A 22,828-nucleotide genomic window follows, 5' to 3' on the forward strand; every position below is an offset into this window, starting at 1 on the left:
TGCAAGTTTGATGTTGTCTGGTATGTCTGTGGAACTGTGGTTATCAGCCTGCTTTAAATACCTTCGTGGACTCTATTGTAAATTTGGTGTTGAACCCAGCCATTCCATGTCATTCGTATGGATCAAGTCAGCCATATACTCCTGCTCGGAGATATCTGTGATTGACAGCCGCCGATTGGCGGATCTAGCAAAGGCTCAACTCAGCCATTCATTGTGGGTCTAGACGGTAGCTATGATTGTGCATACCGTCAGGAGTCGAGTCGATGGCTGATGGCATACAATTCTAGCTGCAATAGTCTTGCTGGAAAGGGGCAAAATACTTGTAGACTGATAAATGAATGATTGTCTAACTTGGGGGACCGAAAGGATTTACATATTAACTTAACCTAGATGCTTACACCATGAAAACGGACGTAACTCTTTTCACTGTTTCAACCAAAGTATACATCCCTCACTGCGTAGATTGAGCCTTCTTCTCAACCATCTTATCATGCAACTTGACCAACTCTGGAATAATAAGAGTCTCAATCTCAATCCCATCCCGACTCCCATCAGGAACCTGCTCCCCCTCAGTCTGCTCAACAGGCACAGTGTTCCCCTTCTTAGCCTCCGCCAACCCAACCTGATCCTCAACCCCTGAAATACTCTTACTACGCCTTGACTTTGGAACCCGCAGCCAGCGCTCATACGGCGGATCAGGCGTGATAAAGACAACCTCCCACTTCCGCGTGGAGAGCAAGTTACCAATAACAAGATGATGCGAATACCGCTGCAAGGCAGTACGCGCTTTGTAGACAAGCAGGGAGGGGTCCGTCTCTAGTTTAAACGAGACAATCATGCTTCCCTCCGGCGCCCAGCCGTCCACGAGGCGGTGTAGGAACTTGGGTACGGGATCGAGATTCACGACGAGTTTCTTGCGGCTCGAGGGTTCTTCTTCGTTTTCGCCGGTGTAGATGTCGTTTGAGTTGACGGCGTTGTTGTCTTGGAAGTTGGCGGGTATTTCCATAGATTGAATCTTGTGTTCGGCCATTCGGCTGCGCGGGATGAAGAAGTCGCTGACTGCGGCGGCGAGGTAGAAGAGGGCATTGGCACCCAGGGGTCGCATGAGCTGTGCTAGGGAGCGCAGCTCAAACATGTATTCGGAGACGGTTGTGAAGGGGAGAAGGAGGAGACGGTTATTTTGTTTTGCGTAGCGGTATTTGCGGAGCACGCTGCGCATCTCGTCTTGATACTCGTCGCGCACCTTGATCGGTCCGTTGTCGCTGCCTGAATTGGAGGATTCTGAGGACGGTGGCGCTTCGTCCATGAAGTCCAGGAAACAGTTTGTTGAGTGGCTGTAGTGCCGGGAGTATGGGAGGAGACTGTATTGGCGGTGCAGGAAGATCACGGCGTATCCCTGCTCTAGGAAGTACTCGGCAGATGTGGCACCGCGCGTTCCGGCGGAGAAGTTGTCGATGAATCGGACGGTTTGTGCTTCTAGGGGGACTGTTGTGCCTCCGGAGGTAACGAGAGCTACTCGTCTGTGCTCTTCCACGTGCAGGTTGATGAATGCGCGCGCCAGCGCTTCGTGTTTGGGGAGTGCTTTTGGTGGGGGGTATTCATTGAAATAGACTGATTCAGCTTCGGCTGGCGACATTTCGCCGACTGATGGAGCCCCCATTGTGAGGTGTGAGCTGTGTAGCTTGATTGCTAGCTATGCGCGGGGTATGAGTGATCGTGAAAAACAAGCAGCTTTGTGTCGATGATAAGGTGCCGAGGAATGCCAATTTGGTGGGGTATTTATGAATTGCGGTCAGATCGCATTGGCTTTGACCGGTTACACTCGCAAGAGATCTGGTCAATTTAATGCGGGCTTGAGTGCTTCAAGTACCCCACCATCAATCCGGGCGTTGAGACCGAACTGCCTGATCCGGCGTTAGCGCTCCCGTTTGACCGATGATAGATAAATGTTGAACTGTCGGGATGCAACTCTGCTTAATTATGCCAAATTATGCCGAGGACACCGAGGATCGCTGTCACCGAGGCTGTCGGAGCTACTTGATGCCGGGTCACGTGCGGGATGACGCTTACGGAATTGCTACATCATACTACAGCGCTGGGGTGGAATATCCATGAGATTGACCCTATGTATCACTGCAGATAGCGACTGCGAAGTGCCTGGCTGATTGTGCTCATCCGGCTTGCCATCCCTCCATGCTGCATGTTACTCAGAAGAGCTTCCTCCAGGGCAGATTGGGTAACGCTTGCATCTATGGCAGGGTCGATCAGTAGGAACCCAAGGTCCTCGGGGTCAGGGTACGCACCGTCAAGATCACTAAAGCTGCTTCCCATGCTGGGGGTACCATCACTAGTCTCGCGCCCGGATGCGGTAGACTTGCGGGAGTTCTGACGGGATTCGGGGAGTCGCTGGGTGTTCAGGGATGGTGCAGTGGGGTCCATCCGTCTGCTGTCTCTGGGGGATAGACTGACCGGAGCTCCGGAACTTATGGAGCTAGTGGATGAATCTGTTGCAGGAATTATAGGACCGGGGCGCTCTGTGCCGCGTCGTCGTTGCGCTGCTCGTTCGGCACCTAAGCGAAGAGTAGCGCTGAGTTCTTGTGCGGGTCGTTCGCGTTGGGTTTGTTCGTTTTCCCGAACAAGAGGGAGGAATGCCGGAGTGTCGTCTTCGTCATCTTCATCATCCCGGAGACCGGAGCGCTGCGTAGAGAATTTGCCAAATCGTTTGAACCGGGGCATGCGTCTGCTGGTCTCTTCATCGGAGTCAGATTCCTCCGAGGGGCTAGAAGATAGATCTTCTTCCTCCAGCGGGGGTGATCGGAGCACAGATGCGGGAGGCTGTTCCCGTCGGGCGACCGAAGGATGACGGCCTAGGGAATCCCAGTGAGAGTCTTTCTCCTCAGCTGTGGGTGTGTCAGTGCGAGTAGGGTCTTGCGGCCCGCGTTGCTGTGTTCCAGCCATAGTCGGGGTACTAGTGCGCCGATCATCAAGAGCTGTAGTCAAGGTTAGGCTATTGGGTCCATCTGATAGAACTCGATTCATACATCGTCGCGGGATATCCTTCTGCTGAGACCCCTGTCTCGTCGCTCCTCGAGGTCCTGCTCATAGTTAGCTCCATCTTCTTCGAAAGGACCATAACCAGTAATAAATACCTGTCACCGGCACATCCTTCTGCACCTGCCCACCCAAAGCCGTACTCCCAGAGACAGACCCAGGAGCCGGAGAAGGCGAATTCGACTGCGTAGTACCAACTTTGCGTATCTGAGCCCGGACCTGAGACAACTGTCGATCATAGAGCCAGGCAGCTTGCTGAAGTAAAAATTGCAAGGTAACCTCAAAGTTCTCTGCACTAGACAAAAGGGGTCAGTAACCGGCTGCAAGCCGCGGCGTAAGGATATTTACAGCGCTTTCCCTGTCGTGTTGTCAGCCATGTATCAAACATAGATGTTGGTTGATGAAGTAACATACAATCTATGTCTCCTTTCGATGGGCGCGAAAGGATATCCCAAAGCGCTTGGTCTTTGTATGCATCCCATTCCACCTGTTGTCGTCAGTAGAGGTCAAAGAGGGCCAGAGAGCCCCTGGGAGAACTTACTGGTGGTGGGTCGACAAAATCGCCTCTTGGGAAGGGCAAGCGGATGAACACTGTGAATTTCGTATCGCTGGGGTCGGCTTTGATGGCCATCTTGTAGGTTGCGGTGTACGGAGATAACAAGCAGGGGGGTTTAAGGGTTGGCGGTCTCGTTTAACTTGATACGTTATTTATGTTCAATAGGTGAGGGACTTGGAGATAAATATTATAATAATATCGCCAGAGTCTTGGGGTTTAAACGGTACAGAGTAGATGTGATGTTGGGAGGAGGCGTCACGGCGGGCCGTCTTTATTGGCGGAGATGGTGCGTGGCATATATTGAGACTTTGCGTGGAGATTTAATGCTGGCGGGGGTTGACGTCAAAGTCTGCGTGGAAACAGATAAATACACATGTGTATGACGTATATCGACGCACATCATATATAGGATATTGGGAATTTAGTGATAAATAAGTAGTGGGTCGAATGCTGATACATATTATCTTGTATCTGGATTCTCATACTTCGCATTGCGGAAGAGCTGTATTTGGCCTGACTTTAAACTACAACTTTCTAAGAAAAATAATGCCCGGGGGCCGTTTTACGGTCAGAGCCACATTGCTTCAAGAACCGCTTTTGTAGGACAGGCTTATCGATTTTAATTTTGTAAAAGGCGACAAATGATCATTCATTGGCAAGGATCCTCTTCACCTCTTCGTCTAAATCCTCATTCGGAAGTGACAAAATCTGATTGCTAAGGCCGACCCTAGCTTGATGGTTGCCACCTGCCCCATCCTTAAATACATGACCGTAGATCAGATCAGCATAGCCTAACACGTCCCCATGTTTGAGTTTTTCCTTGCCAGCAGCAACCTTCGCCTCCGTATCCTGGAACTGGATATCCCAGGAAGTTTGCGGGAATGAAGTAACCCGCTGGACGCTCCCTAGGAGGTCAATCTGGGAGATACAGAAGGACGAGATATAGACCAGTTTGTTGACAAACATATTCCTTTGCTTAGGGGGCAGTTGAAGCAAACTGGCGACGGCACGTCCTATAGTCGGCAACGTTGTCATATTGACTTTCGTGACTCCCTGGTCTAGTAGAACAGCCTTTTTGCGACTAGTGTCAATGCCAAGTACCCCACGCGGAAGCGACTGGGACGGTTAGTACAAAATTGCTGCTAAGTCCAAGGGCCGCTGAAAACTCACCCAGTCAAGGATTAGGCCGTTAATAACGCCTGTCCACATGAACTGCGATTGTGTCTTGGCGACTTGCTCATTTAAATATTCTTGGACGGCTACCTTGGGCGGAATGATAGGAACTTCGGCAGCATACTCAGAGTTACCACTGTCTGTTCCAAATTCACTCGGAATAATCCATTTTACACCAGCCGAAATAGCAGCATCAATGATTGGAATTTGAGTAGCCGGAATAAGGGTGCCGACACACAACACAAGCGCATCTATGCCTATCAAGCCATCCTGGAGAAAGGTTTGATCTTCGTAGTCTCCTCGAAGGACTCGAGCACCTTCAGGGAAAACAGCTGCCGAGGATGACCGTGAGAAGACCGTCACATCTTTACCTGAGGCTATCAAAGCCTTGAGCACTGCAGAGCCAATCGAACCACTAGCCTATATGCTTTTAGCGCATGTTATTTTGAGTTAGATAAAGACTCAACCTACCCCAACGATAGCAACACGGTTCATGGTGAATGTGACTTTCTTTTTATTGCACGGAAATAAAAAGGCGTCGGAAGGGGCTTTATAGGCCTGAAGTCTTAAGTGATTATTGATAGTCAAAACATGTCAAAATGAGCAAACACATGCTGATTTAGCCTATCTGACCAATGAAAATATCATATTGGTGGGGCCGATCGGGGATCGGCGCGGGGTGTGGGTAAAGTGTTTGATGCAAATGTTGCAGATGGTAAAATTGGAGCTATCTTTTGCACCCCGATAGCGAGGATTGGCTACGGCTCAGCCATAGGTGACGTCGGACAGGCTCGGGACATAGATTCGGCAAAGATGCCATTGTCTTCCGGAAATCTGGTCGCTGCCGCACCTCATTGATTGGTTGCAAGTCTATCTGGTTGTTGCCGATTTTTCTAATCAAGGCCCTCCTGTCGTCCCATCGCGTGCGTGATGGAGACGGGGATTGAATCCTTTATGTAAATATATAAACGTGTCTAAACAGTCGCAAGTTCCAACGGATGTTTTTGATCGTCTGCTCGCTACATTCTGCTGCCTAGGCTATTTAAGAACGGGTAAATGACTGGCTTTGTACCATATCACTAATGCGATATAATTTTGACAGTGGTAGTCTCGGTGCCATATTGCGCAGAAATGCAAGCACTTTTCAGATGGTGGTGCTGAGAAGGAAGGAGATCAGTATAAGGGGTAGCCGAGGTAGGAGTTTCGTGTAAGATACGGTATTATACGTTAAGCAGTCGAGTGTTTTCGAATTCTACTGTAGGGCGTTCTTAACCAGCTCCGGAGCCTCGACTACCGTCTCATCTTCGACAACCTCCCAAACATGTCTATTATATCCTATTGGCGAGATAAATGCCTGGCAGTCATTTTACGATTTATCATCGGGCTCGTAACTCCCGTGCATGCTACACCGGATGAAGTTTGCCATATCAAGTCCCGAGATGCTGGCCGATCGATCAAGGCTCATGTGTATCGCTCTTCCAGCATCGGACCATCGCCTGTCCTCCTCAACTTTCACGGCAGTGGGTTCATACTACCACATCATGGCACCGACGATGAGTTCTGCCGGCAAGTCAGTCGCGAGACCAAATATACAGTCCTCGATTGCCCATATCGTCTCGCGCCGGAACATCCCTTCCCCGCCGCTCTAAACGACGTCGAAGATGCCATCAAATATGTGCTGGCACGCCCCGATGAATTCGACCTCACCCAAGTGTCCATCTCAGGCTTCAGCGCTGGAGGTAACCTCGCGCTAGCCGCCGCTGCCAACCTCTTCCCGGCCGACACTTTCCGCTCCCTATTGGCGTACTATCCCGTGACCGACCTGAGCAAAGATGGCTCCGCAAAGTCCGCTCCAGTCGACCAGGGTCGGGCGATTCCCGTTTCGGTCGGGCGCCTGTTCAACCGCTGCTATATCCCTTCTACCTTTGATAGACGGGACCCGCGCATCTCACCGCTCTTCGCACAGGCAGAACAGTTCCCACGTCGCCTCCTCATGATTACTGCAGATGGTGACTCTCTTGCGCATGAGGCAGAGGAGTTGGCTCAGAAGGTTGAGGAGTTGCCTGAACGGCATGTGGTCAGCCAACGCACGGCGGGCTGTACTCATGCGTGGGACAAGCGCACGAGGGCGGGAACCCCACAACACGAAGCTAAAGATCGGGCCTACAAGCTGGCAGTTGATATGCTGAATATGAATAGCTGAAGTATCTTATGATCATATGTTCCTGGCCTGACCCGAACATCTTCCGTCGCCTTCCGCTGGGACCGAGGCTGTTACGTCAAGCCCTAAGCCCTAATTTCCTGACTCGTACATTTGTATAGAGGGGTGATAAGAGTTAAGTTTAGCATTTAACCCGTGGACTTTACTTTTGTGCATGCCTATAGGTAGCTACCTAGCTAGTTAAAGTTACTAGTTAAGAAGTTTATGCTCGACAGTACCCTGTTTATACAAAATAGTCATGTAGAGGATTGCGTCAGGGCGTGGGTCTTTGATATTAAAAAACCCGTATCATCTTCCCCTTTCCTGTTATTTCGCTTTGACCTTTACCTCCACCTTCCTGTCCTTACAGAGCTTCACCCCTCCTAACTTTACCAGGCGGATGCCGTCATTGAACCCCTCTCGTCCACCGTACTGCTAGTGCCGTGGGCGAGTCCACTCCTTTTAACGGTACCGCGCACCAGCTTATGCGCCCGCTGGCTCGGCGCCCCATACCCCTGTACATATGGCCATGGAGTCTAACGGGCCTATTTTCGACGAGGCCCAGTACCGCCGGGATGTACTCAACCTCTCGTCACCAGAAGCCGAACAAGAGCGGGCGCAACAGCTGGCTGACGAAGCCCGACAACTGGGTGTGAAGATGCCAGAAATGGAAGCTACTGCGCCGCTGTCTGCCTCGATCGCATCGGGTTTACTCGAGCTTTCTTCGCCCCTTCTCTCGTCAGGCTCGTCGACCGATCGCATTTCCGTCTACGATGGCTCCGTTACCCCGTCTCATGAACCCGGTTCTCCGTCGACGTCTGCGCTTGATCAGGTTGTTTCGTCACTGTCGGAGATTACAATTGCTTCTGACCATATCAACCCTGGCAGTACGCGCTCGCTGGCGTCGCTCTCTACCCGTCCCACCTCGTTTTGTTCGAGCGAGGGGAGGACGGGACTTGCGCTGCATGGATACAATAATGATCCCTTTGAGGGCAAATCGCATCGTCATTCCATGCTGAGTATCGCTTCGGCCGATAAGAAGGAGAAGCGACGCAGCAGTTTGAAATCTGCCATTGGACGGATTCATTTTCGCAAGAAGCGCACTTCCCCGCCAATCGTCATGTCTCCTGACTCGCGCATTACCCTCTCCAAGAGCGACAAAGGCGTGGATCATGTCTACCTCGAGCCTACGCCTGGATCTAACAATCCTGATGATGGGGATATTCCCCCGGCTATTCCTCGTCCTCCCAAGAGGACCACCGAAGCCCCCCTTCCCAGGCTGAGAATTCCTCTGTTCAACAAGGAAGCCTTGCAGCGAAGCTTGGATGATCCCGAGCTTAGTGAGTTGCACCAGCGACATGAAATGGAAAAGAATCGTCACCTTGCTTTCCAGGAGACCGCCCTGAACATTCTCCGGCGCCGACACCAGGATGCTGTGTCTGAACAGCAGTCTGAGAACCAGCGTCGGGAGGACGAGAAACGTGAAAAGAACATTGACGACACAATCCGACTTGAAGAGCGACAACTTGCAGTCGAAATCGAACAGCAACGCGAGTTCGATCGTGCCAAGATGAACTCGGCCACCCGCATCAAGCATATGGAGGGCTATTTCCGCAACGCCAGCCCACCGCCCTCTCCCTCCATAACAGCGACAACAGCCGAACGGTCATCCGGGTCGTTCTCAGACTCCGCTTCCCCTCCACCAACCCGCCAATTCACTCGGCAGCACATGGAGCAACTAGAACAGCAATACCACGACCACGAGTCCATGGACCAGCTCCACGATGCTCGCATCAAAGTCCTCCGTGACCGCCAAGAAGTCAAGCTACAAGAAACTGTGGCGCGCCTAGAAAAGGAACTAAATGAGATGTGCAAACAACACAAGCAGGATATCACCACTCTCCAGCAAGAGCAACAAGCCGAGGAAACATCCCTCACCCAAGCCCTGGACTCGAAGAAGACTTCACTGCGTGACAGATGGCAGTTAGAAGAAGCTATCCTTCGCCGAACCCTCGAAGTGCGACATGGCCAATTATACGGCCCCCTGCCACCTGTCTCATTCACAAACACCACTCCCGACACCGATACCCCCGTTACCATTACCGTCCCCGAGTCCTCGCCTCTAGGAGCATCGAGCACCTCGGACACAATCCATCCCGCTCGGGATGGCGTGGCACCCTAATTTGGATCTTGGACCTTGGAGCCCACGATGACACGACATCTATCGCCTATACCCTTTATAATACTCTTCTTCTGGTCTTTTTATCTAATGCCTGGCCCAGGCACGGTATCCTAGACTTGCTGTATTTCTCTGCCCTTGTTATGCCCCTACCCTTCTTGTAATGATATCGGAATTCTGACTTTGGACATACAATTTGAGCACTACATATGGATGGCGGCGCTTGTCTTCTTGTTGCATAGCTCTAGGTGGAATCATTGAATAGATATATCAATTGCATTTGCGTTCTCAGTCTACTTCTTTGGACTGTACTCGGTAGTAACTTGCTAAACAGTATTGGGGTATCTCACGCTAAAACACTTATCACATATCACATAACAATAACCACCTGGTACCGGCGACATTCCAACATCAAAGTCCAAAGGGAAATCAAGACGGTGACCCAGCCGCAGACCCAGCCCTCAACCGATCAAGAATACCTTCAATCCTCCCTCCACCCCCTGTCATTAAATCCTCTGTCCGCTTATCACGCCCAGCATCCCCAATAACAACAGCCCTCTCCACAATCCCACCATTAGACAACTTAAACCGTCCCACACGCCCATCCTCCCACTCAACACGCACATACCGCGCCTCAATCGGAACAGCCGCTAACCCCACAATGCCCGTACTCGGATCAGGCGATACCTCCTCGGTTGATATGGGCCGTCCCTCTGAATCGACCAGCCCAACCCATTCGCGTAGAAGGTCAATAGCGTCGACGCGCATATGCCACGCGACCAGTTCCCGGCGTAATTCGCGCACGAATCCACCTAGGTCTTGTTTGCGCGTAGAGGGAAGTTTCTTGCTTGTCTTTGCTGGCGCGGTGTCCTCGGAGGATGTATCCCCATCTCCTCCTTCCTCATGACGGCGAGCCCGCGGCAGATAAACATCCTCAAGCTTCGCAACGGAGATAAACGAGGGCACGGTATGCCGATGGACCCCCAACCTCCTGCCACTCTCCTTTCCAGCATCATGCCTTCTCTCCGAACGAAGGAGGACATAATAAGGCTTCGCGAACCGTCCATTCCGCGTGCAGACATCAATGCGCACACCGAGGAGGTTCTTATTTTGTGGGTGTATTGTAGGGGATGGGTCTTTGAATGGGAAGGTAGTTGCGCCGAAGGCTATGCGGTGGTGGTTCGAGGTGTTGTGTTTGCCTGCGGCGTGGACTAGTGGCGAGAGGTGTTCGAGGTTGGTTGTGGATTCGGTTTGAGGAGTGCGGAGGAGGGATTGGATTTGGGTTGTTGTTAATAGGCTGGATGTCAGGAGGCGTTTGCGCTTTTGGAGGGTTTGGACTGGACTCTTGTTAGCTTGGGAAGAGCTTGGGTTTGGTTTGTTGGATAGGGGTGGTTACTTTCGGCGCGGATTGAGGTTATTGAGGTGTCTAGTTCTTCTTCTTGGGAGTCCGGGGTTGCGCGTTTGCTGGGTTTTGTTGTGTTCATTTTGGTTGTGATTTGGCCAAGACTGGCTTCTTGCGCCTGAGGTGGTGATGAGAGGAAGCTTGGGACTCGGATGTTTGTTTGGGCACGTGACAGTCAACACTTGACGCGACCGTGCAGAAGCTTGGCCTTGGGAGTCGAACAAACAAGAGCAATTTATAGTGATCGGCGATATTACCAGGGTCACTTGTTTGATTAATAATGGGTAACTACCCTTTATCTATCTAGTCCCTTTGGTCGACGTGTTACTTTAGATACAGTTATTATTTGACTAGATAGTTCATAAGCTATAAGTTAACTATACACTTGGGCATGTAAATATAAATGAGTTTGTGTAACAATAGGGACATAAGTTAACCTTGGAAGTTAACTTATATAAGAACTGCACTGACTATCTGACGGACGACCCTGCACTGCCCCGGATTTGCAGAATCCACTTGACAGCCAAGAGGCCAGTTTGCAAACTTCGAAGGTTCAACTCCCCATTCCTTTCCACGCTCATGCATTCACTCTTTTATTAATCCAACCTGGGCTCCTTGGGTATCTCATCCCACTCCCTTCATTTACTTGCTTCAATTCAACTCTGTCCCCACACGCGGACCCTCAACCCAACACTATACTTCAATGACACGCAAGAACGCGAGCCTCTCCAAACGTCGCTCCAAACCCAGCCTAAAACTAGCGACTGGATCGAACGGCCATGCGAATGGCAAGATGAACAACAATATAGAAATGCGCAGGCGGGACACGCCCTCCTCCGAGTCATCCGCCGATCGAACCGCAGCCCTCATGTCACGACACAGCTTCTCCCTCGATAACGAGCCTGCCGTCATCCCACAGACGCCTGTCATGGCAAATACAACCTTCCACAACCTGCCCGCGAGCGATCGCCGGAATTTCCTCCTACTGTGTCTGCTGTATTTCCTGCAGGGAGTGCCCATGGGCCTGGCCACAGGCTCTGTGCCATTCCTGCTCAAGCCGTACCTTTCATACGGCCAAATTGGCGTGTTCTCGCTCGCCTCATACCCCTATTCTCTCAAACTGTTTTGGAGTCCGATTGTCGACGCAGTTTGGAGTACGCGCTTTGGGCGCCGCAAGAGTTGGATTACACCGGTGCAAGTCATTGCCGGTCTCGCGATGATCTACTTGGGTGGGCACATTGAAGATATGATGGTCCAGGCCGGAGCTAATGGTGGCGCGGGTGTCTGGAAGTTCACATACTGGTGGTTCATGCTGGTGTTGTTCTGCGCGACTCAGGACATCGCCGTGGACGGGTGGGCTATCACGCTCATGTCCCCACCCAACATCTCCTACGCTTCAACCGCCCAGACAGTCGGATTGACTGCGGGCCATTTCCTGTCTTACACTGTCTTCTTGGCCTTCAACTCGAAGGACTTCGCCAATCGGTGGTTCCGGACCATCCCCGGAGAAGGCGGCCTGCTCTCCCTCGGCACCTACCTCAGCTTCTGGGGCTGGTCATACCTGATTGTGACATTGGGTCTGGCCCTACTTAAGAAGGAAGACCACACCAAGGAGCGTGATAGCATCATGGATGTGTACAAGAGCATGTGGAGTGTTCTGAAGCTGAAGAACATTCAGACTATCATTCTCATTCACTTGATCGCCAAAATCGGCTTCCAGGCCAACGACGGTGTGACTAGCTTGAAACTCCTGGATAAGGGCTTCGGGCAGGATAACATGGCCTTGGTGGTGCTGATCGACTTTCCCTTCGAGATCATGCTGGGATACTACGCCGGCCAGTGGTCGACCAATTACGGTGCCATGCGTCTCTGGGGCTGGGCCTTTGTTGGCCGACTGGCAGCCGCCGTGTTGGCCCAGTTGACTGTCATGATCTACCCCAGTGCTCCGGAAGTGCCCATGTGGTACATGCTGACAGTGATCGGCGAGCACGTCCTATCAACCTTCATGAACACAGTCATGTTCGTCGCCATCTCGGCCTTCCACGCTCGCATTGCAGACCCAGCCATTGGCGGGACATACATGACTCTCCTTGCAACGTAAGTCTACACCAAACCCGTTCTATTTCTCCCACGTATAGTAACTAACGTCAATTATAGTGTCAGCAACCTGGGTGGAACATTCCCACGCATCTTCGTCCTCAAACTAGTCGACTTCTTCACAGAAGCAACCTGTCTCCCACCAACCACTGCCCCAGCAGCAGAAACTCTAAAAGGCGCCCTCGTAACAACCGCCTTCTCCTGCGCCCTCGAGCCAGAGAAGAACCGCTGTATCGCTGGTGGCGGTACCTGCCAGGTCGACCGCGACGGCTACTATATGACCAACATGATCTGCGTTCTCATTGGCGTGGTGACATTTGTAATGTTCATCAAACCTGCCGCACAGAAGTTGCAAGCTCTTCCTCTGCGCGCGTGGCGCCTGACCCCTGGCGTTGGCCGGGAGTAAGCGTATATTCCATTTCTTTCTCTCATGTCATGATTCTGGGTGTATGGCGACTATATAATCCTCTTTGTATACACTCGTCTCCTGTGATGTTCTATAGATTGAATAAATGATTTAGACATGTTACTGGTTTCTACTGGTGTCTGCCGGGTTTCTTATGTCTCACTTTTCGTTGCTTCTAGGTTTTCTCAAAATACTATTGGTGTCTCATCTCTTGGTCTGGTTTTGATGATTTTGATACATGTATACTCATCAAATTTGAGTCATCGTCTATCTGATTGCTACTATATTAGGCTGCAGTTTCCCACTTGTGATACTTCTCATTTCTACCATCATCACATCCTCTTCATCACCGACCCTCGATCAAACCTTCTTCTTCTCTTCGAACCTTATTTCTACTCATCTTTCCCTGTTTCTTTTCTCTCATCTCAAACCAAAGGGAACCCTCAACAAATTTGAACAGATTCTTCAAGACTCGACCGAAAAAGAATTTGAGAATTCCGCAGATGCGGTCAGAGACGCCGGGAATTTGAGATAGTACAAGCTATCTCTATGGGGAACTGTTGCATTGACTGCAAGGCCCATTTTGAACTGTACGTACCCCTGCTTGTTTTCTCCTATCGTTACTTGGCAGGGTGATAAGCAGCGTCTCGGATTCGCACTTCGGCAGACATCTACCTGTTGAAACGACACGACCAGACTCATCGTGCGAATCTCCAGCGCAACGGGCTTGACTCCCAGACCCAGGCAAGCAAGGAATGTGAGAATTATTCATATTTTATTCTTAACCTAGCGTTTCTGGCTTACTGATGTTAGTTTCCCCACAGGATGCCATTTACCGCACTCATTGTTGCCTTGAAGTCACCAAACGAAAGCTATCCTGGCAGTTAGCTCAATTCTACACGAGCAAATACATACGAGCCATGCTTTGTCTCGCATCCGAACGGGTGAATTGAACCCACGCTTATATCTGCCTCCCACATCTGGTGTGTTCTCTCAGCTCTTGAAGCTTTACTCGCCAATCTTCGATTTCTGGCTGGCTGCAATTCTGTATGTAGACCGCCAGACAGCTGGATTTACCTGCTTGTGGTCAGGAAATCCGTCAAACTTCTACAGCGGCTAGTCAAGCTGACATCGAACGGCCCGCGAAAAAGACAGGCCAAGCATTGTCTTTGCTGCATGAGCATGTCACGCACAATTACCACCTTATTCCTCAGCTGGGAAGTATGTCATGGACCTGGGAATGTCTGAAGGAATTGCTCACGCGTCGAGCATCACCCTTGGAACGGAACCATCGACCCTTATGTCTTCCCTGTTGAAATCGGCACGTAGAAAAGAACGACTCGCAATCACAATCCTTCACATTGTGAACCTCCGGATGCATGGGTTTACCTCAGGTTGCTTTTGGTTTTCGATTATTGAAACGAGCAAGTGAGCATCAATTTTTCGATTCCACGAGCCATTTCTTGTCCCCAGCTGGTCACACGGTTAAGTTGGCATACAGCCTCAAATTTGATTGAAATGGTCTAATGCAAACACCGGATTTCTTTCCATTGGTTCAACTATGATCAGGCAATACTTGCTCAAGATCAAACTACTAGGTGTAGAAGCGTAAGGGGGAGGTGATGCTCGAAAATACGAATCATTACGTCGATAAGCTTCGTCAATCAAAAAGACGCGTCAAAGAAAGCTTTCAAAGCCCACTCATAACCTGCTAGCTAATTAATTATTGGGGCTACTAGTAATTGGAAGAACAGTGCGCAACGCCCTGGGCGAAACGCTATCCGCATTGCCATTCTCATCCAAGTTGAAGACAAACTCGTCGATTCCCACGTTGCCGTATATCTGCGAATCAACAGTCACCCAGGTAATGCAGGATGAGGTGAATGGCCCAATTCCAGCCGGCAGCGCTAGCGGGATTACAGCCCGGAAGGAAATCTGTCCTGGACTCTCGAGTCCAGTCGGATAAAGGCGGATGCTGAGCTGCGAGGGATCGGAGATGCCGTTCAGGGCCATGTAGCCTGGGAACATGTCAGTTCCGTTGTTAAACCAGCTCGTGACAACTAGAGCAGGTCCGTCGTCTGTGGTGATGGTGATCGAGGAGTTGCCAGTGCTCAGAGCGTATCTTCCTGCAAAACGCTCGTACGCTTGGTTCTTGGCAGCTTGTTCAAGTGCGGGGAGCAGGCGTGCAGAAACAAGATCCGAGGCGAGGGCAATAGACACGTGGGTGTTGTTACCAGCCCCGAGGATTATAAAGCCAGCGCCGTGATCTGGGTCCAGAGCTAGCGCAGATGAGTATGTGCCGATGTCTCCTGACTTAGTATAGAGATCAATCGGGCGCTCGTCGCCGAATGACAGGATCTCCCATGGCGCGCCAACAGCGTAACCCAGGGATGATGTGTGAGTAAGCGGTTTCATCCACCGTCTTGTGATTGACCGGGGAAGAAGAGTGCTGTTGAGAATGGCGCGACCAAAGATTGACATGTCCTTTGCGGATGAGTAGATTCCACCAGCACTAGAACTATGTAAATCTTCTATCTAGGATCGGTGGGTGAGGTGAAGCTACTTACGGTGCCTCTTCGCCAATATTGAAATCCCACCAGTATTCGCCCTGCGGAATAGGGATAACACCGAGCGATGTGCTGGGCGTGTTATAGAATGTGTGAGTCAGATTCAGTGGCTCGATAAGATCCTTCTTTAATTTTTTCTCGAAGTCTTTGCCAGCTATCGCCTCTAGGACATAGCCAAGGATCTGAAAGCCAGCATTGGAGTAGATTGGTGTCGAGGATGTAGGGACAATAGGATGGGCCTGAAGTAACCCATTGAAGAACTCTTTTGTCAGAAAATCTGTCAGCGAGAATCGAACAACTGCAAAATACGCTTATTAACTTACGCGTTCTGCTGCAGGGATTCGGCACACCGCAGGGCGGAATCTGCGCCGGGGGCAGGGCAGGAAATCCTAATGACTCAAGCAAAGGAGCTTGCCCGGTGAGGTCAAGGATACCATCTAGAAATTGGTAGTTGGATTGTTTCGCGCGCGCGTAGGAAGTCCAAGGGACACCCAGCAAGAACTAAAGCACTACTCACAGTCTCTTGGTATACCAGCCAAGTAACTCGCCAGCTCTCCAACAGTCACTTCGTTCCACTTGGTAAAGTTGATCCCGTCACGTCTTTTGGTGGAATTTCGTTGAAGATCAACAACGGCCGCCTGAATTTCAGGAATGTACTTAGCAACCGGGTCTTGCAAGATATTGAAACCGTCTTCAATCAGAAGCAGAAGCATAGTGAAAATCTTGGAGGCGCTGCCAATGCGGAAAACCGTGTTCTCGTCAACCTCGCTCACGCCAATGGTGGTATTGATAGCCTCGGCTGTGTGGGACAAAGTAAGCAATGAACGGGAACCGCTTGTGTCAAATATTTGTAAAGACAGGGAACCTCCAGAAAAGTTTCCAGCCTTGATAGCATCTTGAATAGTCGTGGTAATGTTCTGCAACGCCGATTGGACCGTAGGATCGTTGGGGAGATGAGTTGGAGCAGGCCAGCTAGGCCCAAGGAGGGGACAGAGGTGAACAGCGTTTGTGAGGGCAGCGCAAAGCGCCAGCAACAGCGGGCAAAGTGTCATGGTGAGAGAAGCTATGTTGGTCAGGTCACATTTGTCTGTTATTCACAGTAATGTGAATGAGATGATTGTCAAGCTCAATGGTGAGCAGACGTCATATTTATGGGGCGCGCCAATATGACAAGTGCATTAGCAGTTAGAATGCTAAATCAAACTTGATGCATGCGGAAGTCCACCTTAGCAATACTATCTACCTAGCTGGATTGTGCACGGACTGAAAATAGGAAGCATACCAGCGCAGGCAGCCCCTATCAAGGGAGGCAAGCTTATACATTCTACTGTACCTAGAACCTTCATTTCATCCACCGTCTTGTCCCATAACAATTTAGTGGCTCACCAGTCAGGCCTAACTAGTCTCCGACGGTCTTTGCATGTCTCACTAACCAATTAACAGATCAGGGCCAGCTCTTTCTCAGCCGTTTCTTGTTCTGTGCAAGCCGTGGGCCAGTCAATCTCGACTAAGGCTGAGCAGGTTTCGCTACTTTCTGCTAATAAACATCAAGAGACGAGAAGTCACTCGATAATGAAACAGCGAAGGTGCACGCCGCGCCGCCATCCTCCCAAACCAAAGCTTCGCTTCTAGTCAGTTAATGGCCTGTCATCGACGACTAGGATGGGAGTTTACTGGAGAGAACAAGGCTCTAGAAGACAAGGTCCTTCTTTGGCTAGAGACCCCGAATTATCGGGATCTGATTTAGAAGAAGAGTGACCTTAGGCTTAGGAACATGATGTGTGAGCTAGTGTATTACGGTGCTTATTTATCATAAGTACCCAGTCCTTCCCGAAGCATGTCGCCGCGCCTATAGGCTAATTATGGATATAATAGGATCAATCTATACGTGATCAGCCCCAAAAGGAACTCTAGGAGCGAGACACTTGCTCAGTTATCAGTGAACTACCAGACAAGCCCGCCTAGGTGCTTCCTACTGTAACACCGTTCGCATGGCTTAGGGTTTAGGGTATGATAAGACTCCTCTAGCAGAATTGAAGTCGCACGGATTCGAAAGGAAACTAAACGAATTCATGTCCGCCCTTGCGTGCAACCAATGCCTTGCGCAAGCGAAGAGGAATGCCTAAAATGCACAATTGTCGACTTTTTGGTCAGTCGTCCAGTCAATCAACATGGATCGCAAACGACAGACCCTACCCGTCTTGCCGGTATCCACCAAAAACTTGGATCAACTTGTTTGGGAAATCAGGGTGTTGATGGGGTGATGTGGCTTCCTACCTTCTGCCCCAACCCTGGACAACTGGGTCAGGCCTGTTCTGGGCGTGGTTTATGCCCGGAAAGGAGGGCAGGTACCGACAATGCCATCTCGACTTTGATGCTGTGGAAAAGTTCGCGCTGGTCGGGTCCCTCACAGGCCAGGACCACACTTTCTAATGAGCAATCAAGCTGACTTCTGTGTCATGGCATGGACGGCACCTACACAGGGAGTTGTCGTTATATTATAGGTCAGTGCATCAAATTGATGTTGAAGATCGCGCGACAGAAAATTGTTATTTTGAGGCCTTTCATTGATCTATAGATTAATATACCAGCGCCTGTCTGGCGAGGCAGCAAATTGTCGGACCTTTCAAGGGAACACGCTGGATGCTTTTAAATACTCACATGTCGTTACTTCGCGACTCCCCCATGTGCCCGCCATCGCTCAGTATATTCTCAAACGGGTAGTGCTAGGTTTTCTGGCAGGTTGGTCCAACAATGTTCTTCAAATTTTTGGTACTTTTCGCAACACCAACAGTGAATTACACCACGGACGGGACCTGCTCACAATCTTGTAAACCTGTATTACAGAGTGCATGAAATAGAATCCATCTCCTTCTTAGCCTCCGTATAAACATATATTTCTCTTTCCCTCATAGATGGGTACTTGTGTGCATCCGGTTACCTTGCCGAGACTTTCCTATCTGAGTTGCCTGCAGCTTTCATGGGATTACTTAGGATCTGGCTATCTGGCTCACTTAGACATTCACAAATGACTTCAAAATTCACGGACTATGCTCTCCTCGTTACTTAAGATTGACCACACAGCAAAGCCAAGAATAACAGGCCTTTTGGAGATTGCCTAGAAAACTACTTCTACTCTCCTTACTCTCAACCAGATCCTTGATTGAGGGATTAGCATCGTGAGCAAGAGACATCGGGATACATGGCCGCTGAACCCCAAGCTCTACGATAAAAGTGCCTCTAGTTCTAGACTGGATTCTAGATCAATACGTCAAGCCATAAATGCTGATTTCGAATGCTACGGCTACCCTGGAGGTCACTTGGCCATATTGGAAATCATATTGAAAACCACATTGAAAGCCACATTGAAAGCCATATTGAAAGCCATCAGGCCATAGCGATGAAAATGGAATGAAGAACCGAAGCCAACACTCAATACGATCAAGTACAGTATATGAATGAAGCCTCTGGTGCCCTGACCGAACCCGTGTGACAACGCAAAATACCAAAAACTCGTGTCTGCACTGCAAGCTGCACGTAAGACCCTCCCCTGAACCCAACAGGCGCCTATTCGCCATGTTCCTGAATCAGCGAGACACCACTCTGACATCTACCCAATAAGAGGACAAATAGACCAGAAAACTTCTTCACATTCCCTCCCCCGAGATTGGCAACCGGACGAGCCGCACCGAGCAAACCCTGAGAGTTTTGACACGATCGCGTTCGCCCAATGACGGGCTAAGTATAGCTTTTTCCCCGATGCCAAGAGAGTATCCAAGAGACTGCTTTTTGCTTTTTTCAGCTGTCTTTTCAGCTGGAAAAGAAGCCTATGGAGGTTTGATTGGGGACTCCGCTTTGCAGCAGGTTTGGACTAAAATAGTCTGACCAGGATCGGAGCTATAAGAAGAATCCATTCCCGTCTTTCGATCTGCGCTTTTTATTCGAGCCTGTATCCGCACGCCAGTCTCAGTCCCTAATTCTACTCTAATTTTTAATCGGACTAACCACCCATCACGGCCGTTTCTACATCTTACATGATGATGTTCCTCACTCTATACCTGGCATTCGCTAGTGTCTTTTCCTGCACAGTCGCCGCCCTACCCAGCCTTCAAACCCGAGCAATCCTCGCCTACAGAAGCGTACGAGCAAACCCTTTTCTTTTTGCCACCCGGAAACACCCCCAGCCCTAGTCAAACCGCTAATGTTTCATAGTGGGACCTCCGCTTCCTAAGCGTAGCACCCCCAACCTGCGACCCCAGCCAATCTAACTTGGGTTATTCGATTTTTCACCGCTACGGCGCGAGCCCCCGCTCATGTGAGGCGCTAGATACGAATTCGTTCAACGCGACCAATCTCAAGAGCATCTCATGGAAAAGCCCTGAGCCTTCCGATCAGCAGGATATTTGTATGTTTAGCACTGCTGATTGCTCCGGCGGCAGTAATGCTTTCCTTGGGACTATTACCTCTGGTTGGGATGTGTGCTATCTGTACAATGGTTTCTTGGGATGGAGCGTTGTTGAACATGGGGATGCTTGTGTTTGAGGGGTTGGATTGAAGAAAACGGTGTCTGCTATAGATCTATGGATTTGGTAATTGAGGTAATCATCTATGTCTATGTCCCCTTGGTAAATAGTTTATGTAACTGTTCCTCGTCCTACTCGCAGCTGATGTTTGGTCGAGGCGGAATATGAATCGTACAGTATTGCCTGGCACCCAAAGTTGCGTTCTTCGCCCCTACTCTCTAGTTAGTAAATGTGAGCGAGCACTACCTATAGAGGTAAGCTACCAACATAATTCAACACTCCACACTGGAATATCGCATAGATCAGCAAATTTTTATACCTAGAAAATATCATAACAATGAATCAAATTAATGAAGTATTCAAACGCTGCGTTAACTATTGCAAGCAGACAAAGAGGGAGAGAGAGCGGGGATCAGAGGGTGCTTTGCTATATTACCCAATGCCCAAGAGATTCAAAGTAATAGGATTGTCCGATTGACGGCTAACTTATGCCGTAAGAATAAGTGTGCCCTTGGGAGGCAGTATACATATCCTTGGATGATTACCTGGTGTCTTTTGCATTGCTAGGTAGCTATAAAATTTTGAGATTTTAGTCTTCGAGTCTGACCATGGCTCTATGAGGGCGGTGCCGTTATTTGTCATATGCTCAAGCACGGGAAAGGTAGCTAGGTGACAAGAACAAATAACAAGAAATGCAAGCCGGTTTTAAGCCTGGCTACGAGGTTGGCCACCCAGACTATAATTCGTGCTGCCAATGCCCTCTCTTTGTCATTTATGCTCTGCCGTAACGGATTGTAAGTTGCTCAAATGCAAGCGGCTTGCTGACAAGGAATATTTGAGATTTATATAGAAAGCTGGCTATCGCGTGAGGGACACTCGCCTTGTGCTCTCATGCCCGACATGCCGACTCATGCTAGAGCTCTACTTGCAGAGAGCACTTGCTTACGTACTGCAGATAAATGGACCTGCGAAGTATGAAAATCCGCTAGCTCTCCTTGCATAGCAAACCTTGCAAAATATCAGCGAAAGCAATTGCAGCTCCACCTTGGTATATAATAGGCTCGGTGGGAGGTGCTAACCTCCATATTCTAGCCCCTCGAAGCTCTGACTTGAAACTCAATTAGAGAGGCATGCCCATGCTTGGATCGTGCTGTTATCGAAGCGGACTCGACAGGCTCGGCTTTGGGTTTTCGAGAAATTGCCGTACTGTGTCTGGCAACCGTGGGATGACATACCGAGGTTAATGGACTTGTGATGGTGAGTTTTGGAACCTGCGCTTCTAAGCTGACCTTATAACAACCCTCTTCCACACTAAATTGAGATTTCGCAAGATTAATGAATATTATCCAGCTACTACAATCACTCATCTCCCTTGCTAAATGAACCGTCTGAAAAATGGCTACTCCGAACCGCAATATTCGCGTTACTATGTTCGCTTACAAGAATGACGCAATGTCGGAAGAACAGTTCGACGAGCATTGGTCTGCAATACATGCGCCAATCGTGGCACGTTTCTTAGCTAATGCTGGAGTCATTAGATATACACAAGTATCTAACGTGTTTTTATCCTTTTAGCTTCGCTCACTAACAAACCGAACAGTATCACACCCTTCTTCGATGCGCAAACTGGTTCATGGACAATACGAGCGGGCAGGTTCTGCTCATCCCCCTTTTCCCGATAACGATGGCCTAGTTGAAATAGTCGTGCCGGATATGGAAACTTATATGAGCTTGTCTAAAAGTAACTCCTTATCCAGTCTTTATGTCTTTAGAGGAACATCTGGTGAGGTATTAATCACCAAGCATCTACAGGGCCCTACTACAAGAAAACTGTGGCACCAGACGAAGCTAAATTTTTCGATTGGGCAAAGACGCGTGTTGCCTTCGGCTGGGAGGAGACGTATGTGGAAAATGGTCAAAGCTTAGTGTTGAATGAAAGAGTAGCAAAGCTATAATTAGCATTGAGTACAGCTAGGCAACATTTTCGCTAACCTGGTGAGTTGATCGAATCTGCAGTAATCTGTTCGTTTTTGCTCCAGTGGTGGATTCCCGCTCAACCTAGGCTCTGGAATTGTTTGCCCAAAGCGACCCTTAATCGAATTGTCCATGTTTTTGCTAGCAAGCAGTCAAGCTGGAGAATCCCGGATAGATTGCATTCTTTGCTTTTCTAAGGAACAAAGGAACGGAAGAATGTTGACACAAAATAGTGATAATAGAAAGTGTGTAGAAGAGAAGATCTAACTGGTGCGAATCTACTATATCAGAGGGTAAAGAATACAACACTCACAGCTTTGCCATTGGTGAGGCTTGAAAGTTGCTAGTCTATCTGATTTCTGCGAAGATGGTAGTCCCACCTCACATAGGACCAACAGAATGCTCAATGTGGCCTTTCCGCCAACCTGATTCCTTGTCCTAGGGGGTGCGCTATGAATAATGGTCTCTTTGGTTGCATCGCCACGGGATTTGGGGAAGATATCAATGAAGCGATCTTGTGATATATGCCTACTCGAGTATATCCTGTAAGTTGAGTCCCATAAGATCGCTTCAAAATAACAAAACAGTCAGCATCAAGAGGCTGCAAAAGACGGAAGTATAAAAATGCGTAGGCATAGAGATAGGTATCATGTTGTTTGGGGCGCAAATTTGATCAAATTAGGATGTGAGATGGCTATTG

At 49.6% G+C, this 22,828-nt stretch overlaps 10 protein-coding genes across 10 annotated transcripts; 5 read left to right on the plus strand and 5 right to left on the minus strand.

Moving 5' to 3' along the window:
• Positions 1-451: 451 nt before the first annotated feature.
• N7446_004307 (phosphopantothenate--cysteine ligase CAB2) lies at positions 452-1,660 on the minus strand (the record flags this gene model as incomplete). Its single annotated transcript, XM_058513056.1, has 1 exon — positions 452-1,660. One exon carries the CDS (start codon positions 1,658-1,660, stop codon positions 452-454), a length of 1,209 nt encoding a protein of 402 aa, XP_058374385.1.
• Positions 1,661-2,130: 470 nt separating this feature from the next.
• N7446_004308 (uncharacterized protein) lies at positions 2,131-3,682 on the minus strand (the record flags this gene model as incomplete). Its single annotated transcript, XM_058513057.1, has 6 exons — positions 2,131-2,990; positions 3,042-3,095; positions 3,150-3,346; positions 3,400-3,409; positions 3,466-3,538; positions 3,593-3,682. The coding sequence occupies 6 exons, from the start codon at positions 3,680-3,682 to the stop codon at positions 2,131-2,133; spliced, it is 1,284 nt and encodes a 427-aa protein (XP_058374386.1).
• Positions 3,683-4,252: 570 nt separating this feature from the next.
• N7446_004309 (aromatic alcohol reductase) lies at positions 4,253-5,275 on the minus strand (the record flags this gene model as incomplete). Its single annotated transcript, XM_058513058.1, has 3 exons — positions 4,253-4,723; positions 4,778-5,200; positions 5,252-5,275. The coding sequence occupies 3 exons, from the start codon at positions 5,273-5,275 to the stop codon at positions 4,253-4,255; spliced, it is 918 nt and encodes a 305-aa protein (XP_058374387.1).
• A 766-nt stretch (positions 5,276-6,041) lies between these two features.
• N7446_004310 (putative esterase/lipase) lies at positions 6,042-6,983 on the plus strand (the record flags this gene model as incomplete). Its single annotated transcript, XM_058513059.1, has 1 exon — positions 6,042-6,983. The coding sequence occupies exon 1, from the start codon at positions 6,102-6,104 to the stop codon at positions 6,981-6,983; it is 882 nt and encodes a 293-aa protein (XP_058374388.1). The 5' UTR covers positions 6,042-6,101.
• A 526-nt stretch (positions 6,984-7,509) lies between these two features.
• Positions 7,510-9,162, plus strand: N7446_004311 (uncharacterized protein; the record flags this gene model as incomplete). Its single annotated transcript, XM_058513060.1, has 1 exon — positions 7,510-9,162. One exon carries the CDS (start codon positions 7,510-7,512, stop codon positions 9,160-9,162), a length of 1,653 nt encoding a protein of 550 aa, XP_058374389.1.
• A 426-nt stretch (positions 9,163-9,588) lies between these two features.
• On the minus strand, positions 9,589-10,643 carry N7446_004312 (uncharacterized protein; the record flags this gene model as incomplete). Its single annotated transcript, XM_058513061.1, has 2 exons — positions 9,589-10,496; positions 10,556-10,643. 2 exons carry the CDS (start codon positions 10,641-10,643, stop codon positions 9,589-9,591), a joined length of 996 nt encoding a protein of 331 aa, XP_058374390.1.
• Positions 10,644-11,074: 431 nt separating this feature from the next.
• Positions 11,075-13,184, plus strand: N7446_004313 (SD08430p). Its single transcript, XM_058513062.1, has 2 exons — positions 11,075-12,658; positions 12,719-13,184. The coding sequence occupies exons 1-2, from the start codon at positions 11,265-11,267 to the stop codon at positions 13,062-13,064; spliced, it is 1,740 nt and encodes a 579-aa protein (XP_058374391.1). The 5' UTR covers positions 11,075-11,264; the 3' UTR covers positions 13,065-13,184.
• A 1,599-nt stretch (positions 13,185-14,783) lies between these two features.
• N7446_004314 (serine hydrolase domain-containing protein) lies at positions 14,784-16,683 on the minus strand (the record flags this gene model as incomplete). Its single annotated transcript, XM_058513063.1, has 4 exons — positions 14,784-15,576; positions 15,632-15,893; positions 15,955-16,068; positions 16,149-16,683. 4 exons carry the CDS (start codon positions 16,681-16,683, stop codon positions 14,784-14,786), a joined length of 1,704 nt encoding a protein of 567 aa, XP_058374392.1.
• Positions 16,684-19,668: 2,985 nt separating this feature from the next.
• N7446_004315 (uncharacterized protein) lies at positions 19,669-20,173 on the plus strand (the record flags this gene model as incomplete). Its single annotated transcript, XM_058513064.1, has 2 exons — positions 19,669-19,770; positions 19,844-20,173. The coding sequence occupies 2 exons, from the start codon at positions 19,669-19,671 to the stop codon at positions 20,171-20,173; spliced, it is 432 nt and encodes a 143-aa protein (XP_058374393.1).
• A 1,376-nt stretch (positions 20,174-21,549) lies between these two features.
• Positions 21,550-22,109, plus strand: N7446_004316 (EthD domain-containing protein; the record flags this gene model as incomplete). The annotated part of the gene is made up of 3 exons (XM_058513065.1): positions 21,550-21,664; positions 21,755-21,895; positions 21,967-22,109. 3 exons carry the CDS (start codon positions 21,550-21,552, stop codon positions 22,107-22,109), a joined length of 399 nt encoding a protein of 132 aa, XP_058374394.1.
• Positions 22,110-22,828: the final 719 nt, after the last annotated feature.

The sequence above is a fragment of the Penicillium canescens genome (genome assembly GCF_028828765.1).
Source record: "Penicillium canescens strain IBT 15451 chromosome Unknown utg000003l_segment0_segment0, whole genome shotgun sequence".
NCBI lineage: Eukaryota > Fungi > Ascomycota > Eurotiomycetes > Eurotiales > Aspergillaceae > Penicillium > Penicillium canescens.